Source organism: Mandrillus leucophaeus, unplaced genomic scaffold (assembly GCF_000951045.1).
Source record: "Mandrillus leucophaeus isolate KB7577 unplaced genomic scaffold, Mleu.le_1.0 Scaffold484, whole genome shotgun sequence".
Taxonomy (NCBI): domain Eukaryota; kingdom Metazoa; phylum Chordata; class Mammalia; order Primates; family Cercopithecidae; genus Mandrillus; species Mandrillus leucophaeus.
Window position 1 is genome coordinate 384044 of NW_012105187.1, and position 20346 is coordinate 404389.

The 20346-nt window shown below is 40.8% G+C and overlaps 2 protein-coding genes across 4 annotated transcripts in view; both read left to right on the forward strand.

The window, feature by feature from the left end:
* Window positions 1-11705, forward strand: part of NPL (N-acetylneuraminate pyruvate lyase (dihydrodipicolinate synthase)) — a 38975-nt gene extending 27270 nt beyond the window's left edge. Inside the window, exons 8-12 of the mRNA XM_011995327.1 lie at window positions 1042-1190; window positions 1318-1364; window positions 4931-5015; window positions 7369-7408; window positions 10304-11705. Of these exons, the coding sequence (XP_011850717.1) occupies window positions 1042-1190; window positions 1318-1364; window positions 4931-5015; window positions 7369-7408; window positions 10304-10488 (506 nt within the window). The 3' untranslated portion in view covers window positions 10489-11705. The remainder of the gene's footprint in view (window positions 1-1041; window positions 1191-1317; window positions 1365-4930; window positions 5016-7368; window positions 7409-10303) is intronic.
* An 8428-nt stretch (window positions 11706-20133) lies between these two features.
* The window catches only part of DHX9 (DEAH (Asp-Glu-Ala-His) box helicase 9), a 48425-nt gene continuing 48212 nt past the window's right edge, over window positions 20134-20346 (forward strand). For all 3 annotated transcript variants that reach the window (XM_011995330.1, XM_011995328.1, XM_011995329.1), the window contains exon 1: window positions 20134-20286. The gene's annotated coding sequence lies outside the window, so the exon portion shown is untranslated. The remainder of the gene's footprint in view (window positions 20287-20346) is intronic.

Genomic DNA, 20346 nt, shown 5'->3' on the forward strand with positions numbered 1-20346 from the left:
CTAATTGGATTCAGTTCTGACACTGGCTACTGGAGTCAGCATTGAATCCCACAGGTTAAGGGCTTAGTCCCACAGGACTGCCCCCACTTCAATGCCAGTCTCAAGTCCCAGGTTGTGGCCTGTACTTCCTACCAGCTGGCTATAAATCAGGGTTCCAGTTACCTCCTCCTTGGGTTCAATTAATGTGCTATAGCAGTTTGCAGAACTCAAAGAAACACTTTACTTACTATTGCCCATTTATTACAAAGGAAACAGATAAACAACCAGAAGAAGAGATGCATAGGGTAAGATATGTGTGAAGGGGCATGGAGTTTCATGCCCTCTCTGAACAAGCCATCCTCCAGGCACCTTCATGTGTTCAGCAACACAGAGTCCCTGTCCTTTTGAGTTTTTATGGGGGCTTCATTATGTAGGCATGATTGAGTACATCATTGGCCATGGGTGATCGACTCAATCTTTAGCCCCGCTCTCCTCCCCAGAGGCCAAGCGTGTGACTGAAAGTTCCAACCCTCTTAAGTACATGGTTGGTTCCCCTGGCAACCAGCCCTCATCCTGAGGCTATCTAGGAGATCTAGTCATCAGTAAACTTTGTAGCATACAGAAATATACATATCACTTTGGAGATTCCAAGGGGTTTAGGAGATTTGTGTCAGATGCTCTTATCTCTCAGGAAATTACAAAGGTCTTGGGAGCTCTGTGTCAGGAATAAGGGTCAAAGACCAAGTGTTAGAATAAAATACTCTCCTAGCACCCCTGTCTACAAGGGTTTTAGGTACTTTGTCTCAGGAACCAGGGACTAAGACCAAATATATATTTACACTTCACAAATATCCATCTACTGCCTTCAAGGAATGGGAAGTTTAGGATTATAATTGGACAAGTACATAGGAGCTGCTAGTCAGGGAGAAGTGATTAGGCCTAGTCTGCAGTCAGTTCTGGCTGACAGCAGCTTGTGGCAGCTCACTGCAGATGCGTGGCACTATATGAGATGTTATTTCCTGGAGATGTGCAGATTGATGAGGTGCTTATTATTTTGAGCAGTTCGTGCTGAGGAGTTGTTGGATGGGATTCAGGATAAGATCCCCACCTTCCAAGGGCTGAAATTCAGTGATACAGATCTCTTAGACTTCGGGCAATGTGTTGATCAGAATCGCCAGCAACAATTTGCTTTCCTTTTTGGGGTGGATGAGGTAAGTCACCCCCTAGCATGTTGCAGCAGGTCAGTTCCCTCCAAAACAATTTGTGTAGATATTTATATAGTAGCATCTCTTTTCTTTCTCTTTTTTATAAAAGTGAATATTCTTTGTTTCTGATTAGCAACTGCTGAGTGCTCTGGTGATGGGAGCAACTGGAGCAGTGGGCAGGTAAGCATGACTCATTTTTCCCAATGATTATAAAGTCCCCCATAAGGGCATTCATCACCAAAGTAGCTATATTTCTTTTGTTGTTGTTGTTGTTGTTGAGACAGAATCTTGCTCTGCTGCTCAGGCTGGAGTGCAGTGGTGCGATCTTGGCTCACTGCAAGCTCCACCTCCCGAGTTCATGCCATTCTTCTGCCTCAGCCTCCCCAGTTGCTGGGACTACAGGCGCCCACCACCATGCCTGGCTAATTTTTTGTATTTTTTTAGTAGAGACAGGGTTTTACCGCGTTAGCCAGGATGGTCTCGATCTCCTGACCTCGTGATCCGCCCACCTCGGCCTCCCAAAGTGCTGGGATTACAGGCATGAGCCACCACACGCGGCCCAAGTAGCTGTATTTCTTACATGTGTATCCTTTCTAATAGAAGTTTCCTTTCTTTTCCTCATTCTTCCAGTGAAAGGGAATTAAATAGTGCTTAGTTGTTTGTTAGAAATTCAGTCATTGGGCTGGGCATGGTGGCTTACGCCTGTAATCCCAGCACTTTGGGAGGCCAAGGTAGGCGGATCACTTGAGGTCAGGAGTTTGAAACCAGCCTGGGCAACATGGTGAAACCCCCTCTCTACTAAAAATTTTTAAAAATGGGCCGGATGCAGTGACTCATGCCTGTAATCCCAACACTTTGGGAGGCTGAGGCAGGTGGATCACGAGGTCATCAGTTTGAGACCAGCCTGGTGAAACCCTGTCTCTAGTAAAAATACAAAAATTAGCTGCCAGTAATCCCAGCTACTTGGGAGACTGAGGCGGGAGAATTGCTTGAAACTGGAAGGCGGAGGTTGCAGTGAGCCGAGATCGCACCACTGCACTCTAGCCTGGGCAACAAGAGTGAAACTCTGTCTAAAAAAAAAAAAAAGAAGAAGAAGCCAGACGTGGTGGCAGGCACCTGTGATCCCAGCTACTTGGGAGCTGAGGCATGAGAATCACTTGAACCCAGGAGACAGAGGTTGCAGTGAGCTGAGATCGAGCCACTGCACTCCAGCCTGGGTGACAGAGCAAGACTCCATCTCAAAAAAAAGAAAAAGGATAAAAAAGAAATTCAGTCATTGTTTAGAAGCATCTGTTGCAGTTAGAGGTGAGACACATGAGCACATGAATTGAGCACATGCACAGGGCCTAGACCTTAGCGGGAACTGACGCTTAGTGCTATAGACCCTGGTGACCAGGGTCTCAAGGATGATCTCACACTTTGTGAGTTCTATCTTTGTCAGAAATTATTTGGTTGCAAGTAACAGAAACCCATTTAAACTACCTTATGTACAAGAAGACACGTTATTATAAAATTCTGGGAAACCACATAGGGCCCAAGAGGAGGATGTAAAACCAGGCCTCAGAGAAGATGAAAGCCAAGAACTGCAGAATCTCAACCGCCAAAGCAGATTATCTTCCATATGTGGTTTTTTGGAGAGACTCACCGCTACATCTTTCTGCACATCTCTTTATTTCTCTTCTCTCTCTCTGTATCCAAATGGGCTTTCTCTGCTTCAGCATGCACATGGCCAATCATGGCTGCCCAAGCGTGGCATTTTGGGACATCATTAGATAGCACTGCCTAGGCAAGTGTCCGTGTCAGGTCCAACCAGAATCATGTGGCCCAATGCCTACTTAGCAAAAGACAGGCAATTCAATTAGCATGTCCACTGCACATGTTAACTTAATTCATTAGAATATGCTTCCAAGCAGATTGAATTAAATGTTTGCATTAACTGAAAGATACCAGGGGAGCAAAATAACATTTATAACATGTCTTGGTGAGCCTGGCTGTGAGGAAGAGTGACTGAGTTGAATAATATAAATGGCTTGTTCACCAAGCCAAGATGGCCTATGACAGCCATTGTAACTACAGGGCTATTTCTACTGAGGAAATTTGAATGTTGTATTTGCTGACCACATGTGTTAATTCATTCTCACATTGCTATAAAGAAATAACTGAGAAACGTATAAGAAAAGAGGTTTAATTGGCTCACAGTTCTGCAGGCTGTGCAGGAAGCATGGTAGCGTGTGCTTGGTTTCTGAAGGAAACTTTCAATCATGGCGGAAGGCTAAGCAGGCACATCTTACGTGGCCAGAGCAGGAGGGAGGAAGTGAGGTGGCACACACTTTTAAATAACTGGATCTCACGAGAACTCACTATCGCCACAATGGCACAAAGGGGGATATGTTAAACCATGAGAAACTGCCCCTGTGATCCAGTCACCTCCCACCAGGCCCCACCTCTAGCACTGGGGATTACATTTCAACCTGAGATTTGGGCAGGGACACAGATCCAAACCATATCACCATTAAACCTTTTTCCGCCTGGAAATTCTTACTTTTTTGGCTCCTGCTTTTTGGCCTCTATACAAAGCATTTTAATTCTGTCAACATAATCTATAAGGCAAGTACATTTGGTTAAACTTCATTTCTCCCTAGCTATAATCACCTTTCTGTCTAACCAAGGATAAACCTAAGACCACTGGGATTCAAATTTTAGTATTCTGAAGCTCCTCAGACATTGTTCTTCCTTACTGTATTACCAGAAGATAACCTGAGCTTCACAGTCCTGGAATTCCTTGCTGTTGACCCCGGTTCTATATATATAAGTCCAACAACATTTCTGTTATTGGTACATCAAGATAAATACATTTCCTGATACCGACTTACTATGGGAGAAGCCATTTGAATTTAAAGAACTTGGGGAAATGTCCTTATTATGAGTTTCTATAACCTTTTACCTTGCCGGTTTCTCTAAGAATTCAGCAATTTATTTAAGATATTTATAGGTAGAGTTGGAGAGTTTTATAAGTCCACAAAAATATTTTGTCAGATCAAATAACTATTCTCACCTTCATTTTTGTTGAATTGTTATAGAAGACAACACGAAGCAATGGAAAGTTTTCGTGGAAACTCTGAAGCCATTCTTTAATCAAAATAAAAACCAGGCCTACCTTGCAGGGTTTTACAAGGATTAGACATAATTTATGTCAAGCCTATAATATAATAGGCATTTAGTAAATGATCCCTCATTTTATTATCATTATTATTAATATTACTATCTAGAAACTAGTTTTTAAGTAATATACACATTAGCAAGGAATATGGGTAATTTGTTAGGATTTGCCCCTGTTTTCATGGTGCTCCATCCACCCAGTGTTTCAGCATAAGGCTTTTAGGACTAACCTCAGATGCTACATTTTATCCACAGTTCTTGTCTAGCATTGCACCTGTGTGTACCCTAGGGCAAGAGCTGGCCTCAGTCGCTTGCTAGCAAATACATCTCCATTTTTTTTCCTTTATCTTTTTTCCGCTTTTCTTCCTTTATCCCCTTTTGTCTCAATCCCTTCTCTGCAGTACTGCTTAGTATTGCTGGAAAACTCAGAACTGAAGACAGTCTGATCCCCTAATAGATGAGGACCCAAAAACAGACTTTAGGAGGACTAGGTGTATTTTTTCCCTTTTAAACAGCAGAGGGATTTGAAGATCTGGACCTTTCGTGTTGAGTTATTGAACCTGCAGTATTTGTTATTGTCTTGCCAGTACCTATAACTACCTGGGAAGAAAGACAAACCAGATGTTGGAGGCTTTTGAACGAAAGGACCTCTCTTTAGCCCTGAACTATCAGGTAAACGTTTTCTTCCCTTCCCATAAATCACAGCCTTTTTTCTTCCCCACTTGAGGATTCTTTTTCTTCTCTCTACCATGCCTGCCCTCATTAAAATCGCCCAGCTGCCTCTTTCTTTACCTTTCTTCTGTTTTGTACTTTTTCTTGTCTAAAACCAAAGAAAGCTGTCCCCATTTTCTGTGTTCCCGACATGTCTAATCAGGACAGGACCCATACAGGGATGACTCCTCTCTTCCTCCTAGAAAGGATCTTATTTTACTCTATCTTCAAAGTACTTTTGTGACTATAATATAATGGCCATAGATTTCTGGGAAAATGACCACAGGCTGTCCCCTTGAGGACATCACACCAGAGTTATCACAGAATATGAGGAAGCTATGAAGATGGTAACCTAAAATGGGGAAGGCTTCATTCAAAGTCAGGGCAGGTCAGTCTTGTTCACCCTGGAAATGTGCTGAGAACTAGAAACATCCACCAGGAAAGAAATAAGAGCCTAGTGGGTGATCCAAAGTAGATACAGGATTTGAAACAGGAAGAAAAAACCAGCAGAAGCTGATATGTTGCTGGGAAGACTCCAGAGGACATAGTGGCTGCTGTGAATGTTCCATGGAGGATAGCCTAGCCATCCAGGGAAAGAAGAGCCTCAGTTGAAGGGTAGAACAGTCTCAACAACTGGTTCTTTTTTATTTAGAGATAGGGTTTTGCTCTGTTGCCCAGGTTGCAGCTCAGTGATGTGATCATAGCTCACTGCAGCCTTGAATCCTCCTGGGCTCAAGCAGTCTTCCTGCCTCAGCCTCCTGAGTAGCTGGGACTACAGGCATGCGCCACCATGCCCAGCTAACATCTGGTTCTAACACATGGTTCTAAAGTGTAAATGGAATGAAGTGGCAGAAAGTAGGGTAGACATGAGAGCAAGACTTTTGGGGTCTGAGAGGCATGAGGATTTTCAGGATAGTATAAGTGGTTGAGAGGTGTATCCCAAGAAAATAAGTGGGAATGGAAAGACGTGACTGAAGCAAGTGGTTGGTCCTAATAAAGCTTGGCTGTGGGATCTTTCTGAACAGGACAGGCTGCCATCAGGGTATTCAGAGATTACAGATCAGAAGTACAAAGCATGCTGGGGGTTAAAGGGAGTGACCTGCAGCCCCAACCCAGAGAGAACATGAAGAAGCAGAATCCAGAGTGGTTAATTACTCCCTACCCATAGGCCTCAAAGTTGAGCCATCATAAATCTACTTCTTCCTTAAAGTTTAAATACTATATGTAATATTCGCCTTTGTCTATCCTCAGACCAGCTGAAACTAAGAACAGGAACAAGGTAGGGATCTAGGAAGCTATGCCAAATCAACTAAACATTGACAAGACTTTGGTTTAGATAAGGGTAAGAAGAATAATTGTGCATACTCTGCCGTCTCCTTGCACTGATGGTTCCTGCCACCCTGCCCAGTTTCCTAGAAAAGTGATTTCTGAAAATTCTAACCTGTTCTGAGCAGAACAGGGAAATCACAGATAGAGTAGACTGAAGCAGCTATAATGTTGACCCTTCCATTCAATGGCTTCTCTTACTGGTTGATCCAGTCTCCATCTTTTTTTCCCTCTTAGTCCCACTCTAAATAAAACATCCCATTGAAAACGACGTTGGTAAGGAACTTAGTTTATCACATTCTCTGTTTCTTCTTAAGAAGGCACGTGTGAGTGAGTCTTATTTACTCAGTACATAATTTCAGTGAAGGTGGTTTCTGCTCTTAAAGAGCTTTTAGTCAAGTGAAGAAGCAGACGAAAAGTTAGGGCTAAATTGATCTCATTCACTTTAATGTACTTAAGTGCCCTCTGTTCTATTTACATGAGTGAAATTACAACAACCTGCACCTCCATTTCACACCAATTCTTATGCTCATCAATTTTAGAAAACAGCATTTATGGAAGTTGAGGATCTAGAAATTGATTCCCATAAATCTTAGCCTTGGCCACGTGCTCCTTAGGCATCCTGGAAGGTACCCCAGAGCTATATGTACCCAAGTTTAAAAACCACTGCACTAACTGATAAGTTTACCTATGTAAGCCAGATGGATAAGGGGCGTGATTCCCATCTTTACTGTCTTGTAGAATTCCATCATTGAAGCTTCTTTTCTGCACGAGCCCATTCTGTAAAGCCTACATGTATGAAAAGATCTTACCTTAGCCTGGATGGATCCCAGTCATCTTCACTTGGCTATTTTTCTCCACTCTGACAGACCTTTAGTAAATGAAGGTGTGCAGACTTTTTAGGGTTTCTGTAATTTGACTTCTACCTTATTTACATTGTTTACACAGTTCAATAATACTAACTATAGATATGTTTGTTCTTTTCTAGTTTTGTATCCAGAGGTTTATCAACTTTGTGGTCAAACTAGGTAAGTGCCACATGTCTCCTGCTTTGTTTGCTGCTGGAGACTGTAAAGAAAATGGAATACCGTCACTTTCTCTGAGGGTTCAACAAGAACACCTTTTAATGGTCTACTGTAAGCAGAGTTCTGTTTCCCTTATTAACCCTCAGGGCCAACTATATAAAACTGTGAAGTAAACCTAGTTGGAAAATCTTTGGCAGCCTTCTCCATTTTAGCACATACTTACCCCATTTTCCATTCTTTCTCTCCTAAAGCGTCAGCACTCCCTCCCTTTACTTGCCTCTGCTTATTAAAATTCTACTACTGCATTGAGGTTGATTTCAGCCTAAGTGCTTGGAGGAAGGCAGTCTAAATACAGATCTTACTAAATTGTGAATGATTGACAGCTCTCCCAAGAGTATTTACAATTTAAACGGAGTTTATTAACACAAGTAAGCTTAAATGGATAGAGCTTTGGATAATATGACAAAGTAAAATTGGGGAGCAGTGGTGGGGAGAAATACAGTGAATTTCAGTAGAGAAACCTCTCCAGAGTGTCTTAAATCTCCCATAACAAATGACAAATGCCACCATCCACTCTTATTCTGCAAGAGATTGGCCCTTGGGCCAATCGAATCTGCGTTAATGCAGGACAATTTTTAAGTTTATTTTTGGCGGGCCTCCCTGCTCTCTGTCAGAGTTCTGCATAATCCTGGCAACTCCTCCCTCTCCCCCAAGCACTTCTTGTGTGTTATGCCCCTCATTCTTGTAGGGTTCTCAACCCGCTCTCTTACTCCCTCAAGGGCATTCTGTTTGTTTTTCCACTTTCATGATTTTTGCACATTTGTGTGCCTCCAGTGCTATGAACCACCTGTTGTTCCCTTGTTCTAAGCAGTGTTTTCACAAAATTGTGGGTTTGGTGTGATAATTATTATGTTCCTAAAGTACATTAAAATAGGTATTGAACTATTAAAATTTTAGACAAACTAAAAGATTGATGTGTGCAGTAGTCCCCACTTATCTCAGGGGGATATGTTCCAAGATGACCAGTGGATGCCTGAAATTGCAGATAGTACGAAACCCTACATATACCATGTTTTTTCCTATACATACATACCTATGGTGAAGTTTAATTTATAAATTAGGCATAGTAAGAGATAAACAGTAACTAATAATAAAATAGAACAATTATAACAATATACTGCAATAAAAGTTATATGACTGTGGTCAGTCTCTCTGTCTCTCAAAATATCTTATTATTTTTGGACTGCAGTTGACCACAGGTAACTGAAACCATGGAAAGTGAAACTGCAGACAAGGGAGGCCTACTGTATATTCAATCATGCTAATATTTTCCTTCCCAATGCTCAGTTTTTACTGTAACTAAGTTAACTTAGCAAAAGAAAGTTAGTTCTTATATCTTGAATCTGAAAGCAATAGCCAGCTAAGAAAACAAATTACAGACATTTTAGAAGATGGGGATTGGGGATTATGATGGATAATTATTAGTTATGCTTTTTACATATTAACAGTGTACCTGATCTTCCATCTGCCTCTTCAATCTGAAGGCTTTGTCTTTCTTTAGTTCTGAAAAAATTCTCTGTTATCCGTAAAGAATGTTTTGACTGCATTTACTCAAATCTGTGATTCTGAAAGTCCATTAGTTGTATTTTGGATTTTCTCAATCTGTATCTCAATTTTAAAAAACATATTTAACATATCTTTCTCTGCTGTATTCTGGATTATTTCCTTAGCTCTACCTTGAAAATCACTAATTCTTTAGCTACGTTTTTACTGTTTGATTTCCCTAAATCTATATTTTTTTCAATATTTCTTGTTGATTGTTTTATACTCTACCATTCTTCTCGTAGCCTATGACTTCTATTCCTCCTTTTATCTCTGAGAAGTCTCTTTCAGAATTTTCTGTCATCTACTCTTAGGATGTAAGTTTTGTCATTTTTGAACGTGCTAGTTCTCATGCTGCTGCTTATCCTCATGCACTTTGTAATTTTTAGCTTTTCAGCTCATCTTCAGAGACCATTGTTTTCTGGGTAACCCACTGAACATTAGGTTGTAAGGTACCCTATCAAGTGGGTTTACATTTGCTTCTGCTAGGACACTGTAGTTCAACCAGTTCTAGCCAGTCTTTGGGTTAATTTCTTAGTATAGTACCTATACTAAGTGTGTAACGTACATTGGGATCCATCATTCACCTTTGGCTCAGGCTTGAGATTTCTTTCATGAGATCATTTCCATCCACAAGCCTAGTAGAAGTGAAGCTTTCTTCCCTATCCCCAGACCAGTGGGCTGGGTTTTTTCTATTGCTTTTCATAGAAGGCTGACTACCGGTTTTACATAGGGAGTTTAATTCCAGCTTCTCACCATGCACAGATCTAAGGCTTCATTTTCCATTCCCATCCCAGCCGTATAACACCAGCATGAAAACAGCAGCGTTGAGTCATAAGCCACCTTAAGTACTGCATTTCTCAGGGACTTCCTAAATAAACTTAAACTAAATTTCATCCTGGCAATAAAGTCCTACCTCCTTTGATCAACAATAGTATATTCCTAAATCGGATTATCCTCAAGGGCTGTTTGGCATCAGCTTCTCCTCACCTTTCTGACCTCTTTATTCCTGATACCTTTGGCTTCTCCTTCTTGGGTTTAAGATTAACCTTGAGTCTTCGTTTTCTTTTGCTGTGATCAACTTTTAAAATTTTCCAGCGTTTCTATGTGTTTGAAGCAGGAAGAGGGATTTCAAATGATTGCTCATCTGTCATATTGACTAGAAATGTTCCCAACTTTTGTTTTAATCTTACCTTGTTGTAGTAGTTGCTGTTAGCATATGATCTCCTTCTTTGGGATGTTTGTGGAGAGACAGACAGTACCAGTCATGTTTCCTAATTTATTTTTCCTGTCTAGGTTTTGGAGTGTCACAGACCAAAGCCATCATGACTCTGGTCTCTGGGATTCCAATGGGCCCACCCCGGCTTCCACTGCAGAAAGCCTCCAGGGAGTTTACTGATAGTGCTGAAGCTAAACTGAAGAGCCTGGATTTCCTTTCTTTCACTGATTTAAAGGATGGAAGCTTGGAAGCTAGTAGCTAGTGCCTCTCTATCAAATCAGGCTTTGTACCTTGAGACATAATCTACCTTAAATAGTGCATTCTTTTCTCAGGGAATTTTAGATGAACTTGAATAAACTCTCCTAGCAAATGAACTCTCACATCAATCGACAAGCATTGAGGTACCTATTGTGAGCCTTAAAAAGTCTTACTTTGTGAAGGGGCAAAAACTCTAGGAGTCACAACTCTAAGTCATTCATTTCACAGATTTTTTTGTGGAGAAATTTCTGTTTATATGGATGAAGTGGAATCAAGAGGAAAATTGTAATTGATTAATTCCATCTGTCTTTAGGAACTCTCATCTCAATTTCTGGTTCCTAATCCTATTTTAAAGTTGTCTAATTTTAAACCACTATAATATATCTTCATTTTAATAAATATTCATTTGGAATCTAGGAAAACTCTGAGCTACTGCATTTAGACAGGCACTTTAATACCAAACTATAACACGTCTCAATTATATACGACTCGAAATACACCAGCTCATCTGGTTGCTCTGTCTAACTCTAGAATGGATGCTTCTGAATTCATTTCGATGTCACCACTTTCCTCTCTTCAGAAACGTTGGGTCAGGTGAGGACTTGTTTCAGTTCCTATAACTCAGTAAAGGGCAGCTTTCTCATAACAAAGGAAAAGGTCTTCCCCAAAGATGAATTTAAGTCTCTACTTTTTGCTATACAGAAAACTCAAAGTTTCAAAGAACCAAAGGGCTCTTCCTCTAGGCACCACAATCTTCCCCTTTCTCCACTGAGAAGACTGTCTCTCCCACAGGACCCTGAATTATTGAAATCAAAGGCCGACTTCCTTTCTGCAGTGAGCCCAGAGGCTACTGTTACTATCCTGTCACACTTGCAACTAGTTACTTTTCTTTAGTGATAGAAGATTTGGGGAGGACCCAAAGGACTCACAGCTTTCTCTCCATACCTCCTTTTACTCTTTTCTTTCTGTGTAACATATCAACAACTGTTTAATCTCCCTTCTAACAAACCTTGATGTAAGCTTTCTGATATCAAAGTATATTGACAGTTAACCCTTACTGATTTTAAACTTGACTATCCAGTCTGTTAATTACCTAAGATTTTGTTTTCATTTCATCTCTAATTGTTTTGATCATTGGCAGAGAAAGAGTATTTGAAATTCATATCAGTTTTGCTCCTTATTTTAATCTCTTTGAATTAAAAATAATACTTTTTCAAAATGCAAATTTGAAATTATAAGTAGACTTCAATTATCTTTGCTAATCCTCTCTTTAATTAACTAGTTAAAAGTTGTTATATTTATATATCCTCAACTCTCTTTTTGCCTTTTTAGCTGTTAATTTCCTGAAAGAAGAAAATGAGTTTTTGTTAGTTTTTGGTTCTGAGGATGTGATATCCTTACTTAATGATACTAAAGCCAAATTTAAATTTTAAAATTAATTCTTGGGTATCCAATAAACAAAGAACTATTTTTCTATTTTTGCTTTTGTGAAGTCAGTGCTTAGAGGATTTTTAAGATGGTTAATGAGCCTTTGTGAACATAAAGAGAGATATGATTTTAAAATGGCCAGGTCTGAGTTTAGCTCTGTTAACATCCAGTAGCTTAGAAATGAATATCATATAGCAGTAGGCTATTAATAGTGCACTTAACAAGTAAAATTTTGGAATACTATGAACTTATTGTTTTGTTTATAATATATTCCTAAATTGTTTTTAACATTAAAACTACAGTAATGGCATGTGAAATATTTCATTCAACACAGTACTAAAAGCTGATTTCCAACCTCTTTGTTTCAAGATAGAAATCTGAGATCAGTCCATTGGGGATGGTTGGAGGGACAGGAGTGATTTTAGGAATTGGTTTTACTTAGGATCTCTCTTGGGTTTATTCAAAGACATAGGAAAATGCCATGGGGGTGAGGTGGCAGTAGGGTGGGGGGCAGTGGGAGTAATGTATATTTTTTCCTAGAAGGGTTATTTGTCACAACTTGAGATAAATTTCTTCTTTCTGATCACCTGAAGGGCACGGAAAATCCAAACTCTTAGGAGGCTGATGTCTAAGGCTGGGTTGAGGGACTTTGCGTAGTGACTGCAACCCAAGCTTAGGTACCCACCTGAGCTCACCAAGGCTTTTCATACAGGGGAAATGGAGTTGGATCTACAAACCCATCAAATCAAGTAGAGGAAACAACACATCCAAGCCATTTAACCATTCCCTTATCACATGCTGACTCAACCCTCAATTTCCTCCAGTGAAAGTAAGAGGGAAACTTGGAACCAAAATTATGCAAATAGCAGAGCTAAGCCCCAGGTAGAGGCAGAGCACTACCTCACACTTTGGGTTTCTGGGGCTGAGAAATGGCTATCTGGGTGAACAAGAAAACCCAAATCGTAGTTTCTCTGTGAACCCCCTTGGTGACTCTTAGGAAATTATTTGATATATGATACATTTTAGCATTTTAAGTTACACAACCAGAAGGAGAACCCTAAAGCATTTTCTTAAGTCTTAATCACACAATTAATAAATATAATGGAATGGATTCAACAAAATACATAGAGAACTATATCCAACAGGATGTGTTACCTTTATCTGTAGACCAGTTACAGAGAGTGTTGAAGTTTTATTCCAGAGGGACCACCAAAGGGGATTATACATCAATCACACGTTCACCTCTGATATGTTTTCTCTGATATATTCTGCTAGAATGCCCTTCATGAATATCAGCGTCCCATGTTTGAGCCAGATGTTGGGTTAGGCCCTATAGGCATGGAAATTGTCACAAATGCCAGCCTTTGGTGTGAGAGACAAGCCTTCTCATCTATCAGCAAGCACACAAAACAAGGTTATCTTTGAGGTCATGGGGAAGTGGGTTCCCACAAGTGGGCAAGTACATCAGCATCTCAGTATGGTCTACAGTCCAAGTCCAGTTTGCACCATTTTAAAGTTATCCTACCTCAGGTAGAAGGAGGTGGGATAATGACCACATACTACATTCTTGAGAATCCTCAGATTAGGGTGAAACAAAGTGATCCACCCTCAGAGCTTGAATGAGTGGGCACATTTAATGTATGTTAGTGAGAGTGGCAAATAATATTCACAGGCTGTTTTAGTTCATTCTCATGCTGCTAATAAAGATATATCTGAGACTGGGTAATTTATAAAGGAAAGACGTTTACAGTTCAGCATGGCTGGGGAGAAGGGGGAGCAAACACATCCTTCTTCACATGGCGGCAGCAAGGAGAAGTGCCGAGCAAAAAGGGGAAAAGCCCCTTGTAAAACCATCAGATATCGTGAGAACTCACTCTCATGAAAACAGCAGCATGGGAGTAACCACCCTCATGATTCAGTTAACTCCCATCAGGTCCCTCCCACAGCAGATGGGGATTATGGAAACTATAATTCAAGATGAGATTTGGGTGGGGACACAGCCAAACCATATCACAGGCCTAGCTGGTCTTAGGTTGCAGTTACTATCTGAACTCCCCTGAACATTGACCAATTAGTATTGTCCTTTTCCTAAGGTAATAACCTCAATCAGATTTGACTTCCCAATTTGAGCAGAACTCCAGAATCATTCAATTAAAACACTAAATATATTCTGCCTTTAGCTCTTTCATTTGTCTATATAGAACTGTACCTATCTGTGTATCTCTCAAGATCCTTCAATATGGCCAGAGGAAAGTGGTGGGGGATGGAGGTGCAGAAGAGGGACCAATTTCCACAAGGTGGTAAGAGGGGGCTTCTCTAGGTCCATTACACTTAATATGAAATTAGAATGTTGGAAAGAAACCAGTCAGGTGAAGAGTAGCAGAGGATGCATTCCAGGTGGTAGGACCAACATATTTGACAGTTCTGAGCCATGGGAGAGTCTGGAGTGTGAAGAACTGAAGAGAAGCCAATGAATCAGAGCTCAGACACCAATGAGAAAGAGTAGGAAGTGATTAATGTAAAGCGACTGCAAAGGAGCCAGCTCCTGTAAGGTGTTGTAAGCCACAGGAACATTAAACTCACAGTGTTTTTCTGTGCTGTAAATTTAAGTGCTATAAATTTAGAGTGTAAAATAACTATAGGCCCCCCTAAAGACTGAAAAATTGGTAAAGAAGGAAGAAAGTTTACAACAAGCCTTCATTACATTATAGTTTGTAAATAAACTGTCTTTATTATTTCAACTTGTTTATATAAGTTTATCTCTGGTAAAATTGATTTTTTTGGTCTGAATTTGTTTTCTTGGGTTTACACAGAATGCATCATGATTTTCCAGTGAAAATATTATTTTCATTTAGTGGCTTTTCACTTAGCAGTAGGGTTTTCAGGAGTGAATTAAACGTAATAACGAGGAAAAGGTATATTTCTATTCGGCAACAGATAATTCTAGTATCTAAAACATTTATAGATATAATTCTGTCAGTTTTCTTTTTCTGCTGGCACTCAACTCATTGGACTTTATTTGTTTTTTAAAAACAGAGACAGGGTCTCACTATGTTGGCCAGACTGGTTTTGAACTCCTGGCTTCAAGTGATCCCACACCTCAACCTCCCAAAGTGTTGGGATCACCCACATGAGCCACTTATACCCTGCCACTCATCAGAGGTAAAGATCCTCACCTGTTTTATGATTTTTTGAACTTGAGCTTATGTTCAGTGGAATTTTATAGGAATTATTTGAGGTCTGGATAGAAGACTATTCCACCAAAGAGAATATAATTTTAATCCTTCTGAGTGATTTATTTCCGCTGATTAATAAGCACTTTAAATAATTGACTTGAGGGTTTTTTGGATATCATAGGAAATGAGTCTTTTTTTTTTTTTTCCTACCTAGCATCTAGTTTTTGATAGACAAGTTTCCTTATTCCCCTCTTCTGGTTGGTTTGGTTTTTCATTGTTGCTATTGTTGTTCACTTTTCACTGAAGATATAAGGCATTCTGGCTTATGTGTAGGTCTCCTCTTAGCCTCTGCATGTTGGGCAGTCTCTTTTGTCTCCTTTCTCCTAAGCTCCAATGCAGCTTTTATTAAAAGGAAGCTCAAGTTCATTAAAAATCAGCAGACCCTTTCAGAGTAGGTGCTTACGTCAGGGTTCTTTTGCCTCTCTGGATTCATTCATTCACTTCATTAATGTTTACCTCTAAAGCATTTTCTTTCTTGGCAGCACAACAATGCATTTTTTTATTGTATTCAACATTTTCTGTTTTCAATGGTAAGTTTATTTAGGGCATCTCCATTTTTTTCAAGCTTTTGGAATCTTTTGCTTTCAATTCGTCTTTTAAAGACAGCAAATTTATATTTTGCTACAGGTTCCACTCTGAGTCATTTTCTCTTAATAGATTATTATGTCCCATTTACCTTTATTGAAAATCTTTCTAAAGTAGTTTGTAGAGGGAAACATTAATTTGTTCAGGTAAATAAATACAGTAATTCTATACTAGTATCCAGTAAGAAATTATAAATTCTAGATATGTGAAACTAATTAACACTGGAAAAAAGTAAAACCCCATAACCTTATAGAAATGTGTTCTTGTGGTGGCTCATGCCTGTAATCCCAGCACTTTCAGAAGCTGAGGTGGGAGGATCAGTTGAGGCCAGGTGTTTGAGACTAGCCTGGGCAACATAACAAGACCCTGTCTCTACAAAAAGAAAAGAAAGACATGTATTAGTCTCAGTAAAAGCTTGTATAAAGCAAGCAACAAAAATGCTCAAATATATAAATGCATGGGTAAATAAAGCCCTGAACTAACTTAATATGGGAACCATAAAAGCAAATGTGAATATGGCATTTCAAGACTACATAACTAAGAAGGAAGCCAAACTATAAATTAATTCCTGTAGAATAAATATGGAGAAAGCAAATATAACTGTAAAAATGGAGCAAAGCATGTTGCAAAATCCTGTGAATGTGAATAGACTTATAGATTAACAAATGGTTCAAGAAAAACTGGTACAATGGAGACAGAAAAATGATTTCCAATGTTATGATTGCTTATAGAAAAGACAAATAGTCACTTATACATATGTACAACAAGCAATAAAAAAGAAGTCTAATAGAAATTGGCTGTTGAATGACCATAATTATATAACAAGAAAATAATTTTAAAAAGAATCAGATAGGTTCTGTTCTTCATTCTCAAAAGCTAGACTACCATTTTTGCTGGAATTCACATTATATACTTCATCTGTGTCACTCATTGCATTAAAAGCGTCATCAGTCCTTTAAACCAGCGGTCCCCAACCTATTTGGTACCAGGGACAGGTTTCATGGAAGACAATTTTTCCACGCACCAGGGGCCTGGGAGGGATGGTGTCAGGATGAAGCCATTCCACCTCAGATCATTAGGCATTTTCTCATAAGGAGCACACAACCTAGATCCCTTGCATCTGCAGTTCACAGTAAGGTTCACATTCCTATAAGACTCTAATGCTGCTGCTGATGTGACAGGTGGTACTGCTCGCTCACCCTTCGCTCACTTCCTTCTGTACGGCCCCGTTCCTGACAGGCCATGGACCAGTACTGGTCTGCAGCCCAGGAATTGGAGACCCCTTCATTAAGAGATCAACCAGCTCTACAATATGTGAAGGTTTATGTGGGTAATTATATCAGAGGAGAGAAGGTTCTGGTCTCATCCTCTTATAAGGGCACTAATCCCATCATGGGGGCTCTACTGTCATGACCTCATCTAAACCCAGTTATATCCTAAAAGCCCCATCTCCAAATACCATCACATTGAGGATTAGGGCTTCAGCATACAAATTTGAGGGAGATACAAATATTCAGTCCATATCAGCATATGGATGGTGGTTGGAATATAGGAAGAATAAGACTCTCCAGGTAGAGGGTATATAGAGTGCTAAGAACAGAACCTGGGCATGACTTGCAATTGGAGTGCACACAGAGGAAGAGAAGTTGAGGAGGAGTCTAGATGAAGTGATCAGAAATGTGAGAGCAGGACTATGCTCAAAGGAACTCCAAATGTCTTAAATTTGAGCGACAGTGGTACTCAGAGAACATTTGCCTTTAGGAGTTTCATCCTGGAGGAGAAGATATCTTTGTATCTCTTGTTTCCCACCAAACTAAGTGAACTTTCATCTGTTATTTCTAGTCAAAAAGGTAAATGTGAAATGTTACGTAGTCCAATTGAAGCAGACCTTTCATTATTTGATCATGAGTGACCTATAGCCTCAGTTCCAAATTCTTAATAGGGACAAAGTTACCTGTTTTATAATAAAGCTTAAAAAATATTCCCTACCCTGCTCTGTCCTGCTTAACCTCTGAAATCTCTCTAATTGGTCAGCTACTGGGAACAGGTAATGGTTGTGTTGAAATCGGCCCACTTTCCGTACTTTTGGGACATGTTGTAAGGCTTCATCTGCAAATGTTAAGATTTTAGACAGTGCTAGTTGCCAAGGGCCACCTACAAAGGTAATGCCAGTCCTCGGACCCAAATCCCCGGGGACTCTAGGTCTCAGGTGCAGAGCCTGAATTAAGAACCAACTCAATAACAAAATTCTTAATCTTTGGAAGCTAAAGATCCACTTTTGAAAAATGTATTTCCATATAATATATTGATACTTTTGTTGTGCTCATTATATACTATAAAAGACTTGCAATTCATTTATGCTAGTTGAGTCTCTTTATTTACTTATTTTGAGATGGAGTCTCACTCTGTCACCCAGGCTGGAGTGCAGTGGGACGATCTGAGCTGGCTACAACCTCCGCCCCCTCCAGGTTCCAGCAATTATCTTGCCTCAGCCTCCCGAGTAGCTGGGATTACAGGCACCCACCACCTTGCCCGGCTAATTTTTGTATTTTTAGTAGAGACGGGGTTTCGCCATGTTGGCCAGGCTGGTCTCGAATTCCTGACCTCAGGTGATCCACATGCCTTGCCCTCCCAAAGTGCTGGGATTACAGGCGTGAACCACCGCATCTGTCCTTGTTGAGGGTTCTTGCATCTATCTTCATCAGGGATACTGGCCTATAGATTTTTTTTTTCTTGTGTCCATATCTAGTTTTGGTATCAGGGTAATGCTGGCCTCACAGGATGAGTTTGAGAAGAATTGGTATTAGTTCTTCTTTAACTGGTAGAATTCAGCAGTGAAGCAATCAGGGCCTGGGCTTTTATTTGATGGGAGACTTTATATTACTGATTCAATCTCATTACTCATAGTTGGTCTTTTCAGGTTTTCTATTTCTTCTTGGTTCAATTTTGATAAGTTGTATCTGTTCAGGAATTTACCCATTTCCATTTGGTTTCCAATTTGTTGGCATATAGTTGTTCATAACAGTCTCTAATGATCCTTTGTATTCCTGTGGTATCGGTTTAATGTCTTCTAGGCCCCTGCTGCTTTCAACACCCTGAAGGGTACAAAAAAAAAATTAAGGTCTTTCCTTCAGTGATTTTATTCTTAATTAAAGAGAACAATCACATGAAGAAAATAATGAGTAAATGCTAAACTATGTTGTGCTGATTTTAAGAATGACAGTTTTAAAGGGAGTGATCACTGTGAGCTAGAAGGATTAAGAAAAACATACGGAAACGGGTGAATTATATCCATAGATATAATGAGCCCAGATAATTGATTCATCTGGATTCCCTGGAACAATCCCAGCTGGAAATGTTGTGTATCATTACCTTCATAGGAAGCACTGGAGTTCAAAATTTAACAATGACTAGTATAATAATTAAGGATACAATTATTCCAAAGACTTGGAACACAAAAGTTTATCCAATTTAAACAAAAGCAACCTTGCAGATTTTATTCCTACCTTAAACTAGTTTGCTGAGCACTTACAATGTTCCAGGCACAGCAGAGAGTGACCTGCGTTAGCCAGGCAGAACGCCCGCCTTCACTAAGCTTATTTCTTTCATGGTTTTTTGTTTTTGAGACGGAGCCTCGCTCTCTCGCCCAGGCAATGGTGTGATCTCGGTCCACTGCAACCTCCGCCGCCCCCCTAGCCCCCACCCCAGGGTTCAAGCGATTCTCCTGCCTCAGCCTCCTGAGTAGCTGGGATTGCAGGAGCCCGCCCAGCCACCCAAGTAGCTGGGATTGCAGGCGCCCGCCCCCATGCCCGGCTAATTTTTGTATTTTTTTAGTAGAGACGGGGTTTCACCACGTTGGCCAGGCTGGTCTCGAACTCCTGATCTCAAGTGATTCGCCCACCTCGGCCTCCCAAAGTGCTGGGATTGCAGTCACCGCGCCCGGCCAGTTTATTTCTTTCAAGAGACACTGGCGTTGAGACTATCTGAATCAATACAGTAACTACGCCTACTGAACACCTACTACGTGCCAGGTATTGAACTAAGTCCCCGTTCATATGCCATTTCATGTAATTATCTCAACAACCCTACCCAGTTAGCAGCAAGGTTTCCAGTTCTGCCTTCGAAGGGAACCTCCTCTCACCAGAGATCCCTATGACAGACCCTGCGAAACATTTTGCTGCATCAGAATGCTACAGGTCGTCAAATCCCTAACATGCGCAAAAGCGGGTAGCGGATTATCGCGGGTAGCGGATTATCCAGAGTAGCAGGCCTGGTCCGCTGCCCGCCTGGCGCAGCGCATCTCCCTAGCAACGAAACCCTTCCGCGCCGCGAGGTGGCTGAGCCCCGCCCCCTCCATTGGCGCGCCCTCACCATCCCCCGCCCCGGCGCGCGTTCTGCGCATGCGTACGCTCGCTAGTCCCGCCCCCTCGCGCCGCGGTCGGAGCCATTTCGCCGATTCCTCCATGCGAGTTGCAGTGCGTTTCTCTGTTGTCTCCGTGGAAGGCCAGAGTCACACACGGTCCTAAGAGCTGGGCACCAGGAAGCGAAGGCTGGTAAGGGAGAGACGTTGCGACCATCATGCGGGGCGGCGGGGTCGCGGGCGGGCGGCGTGG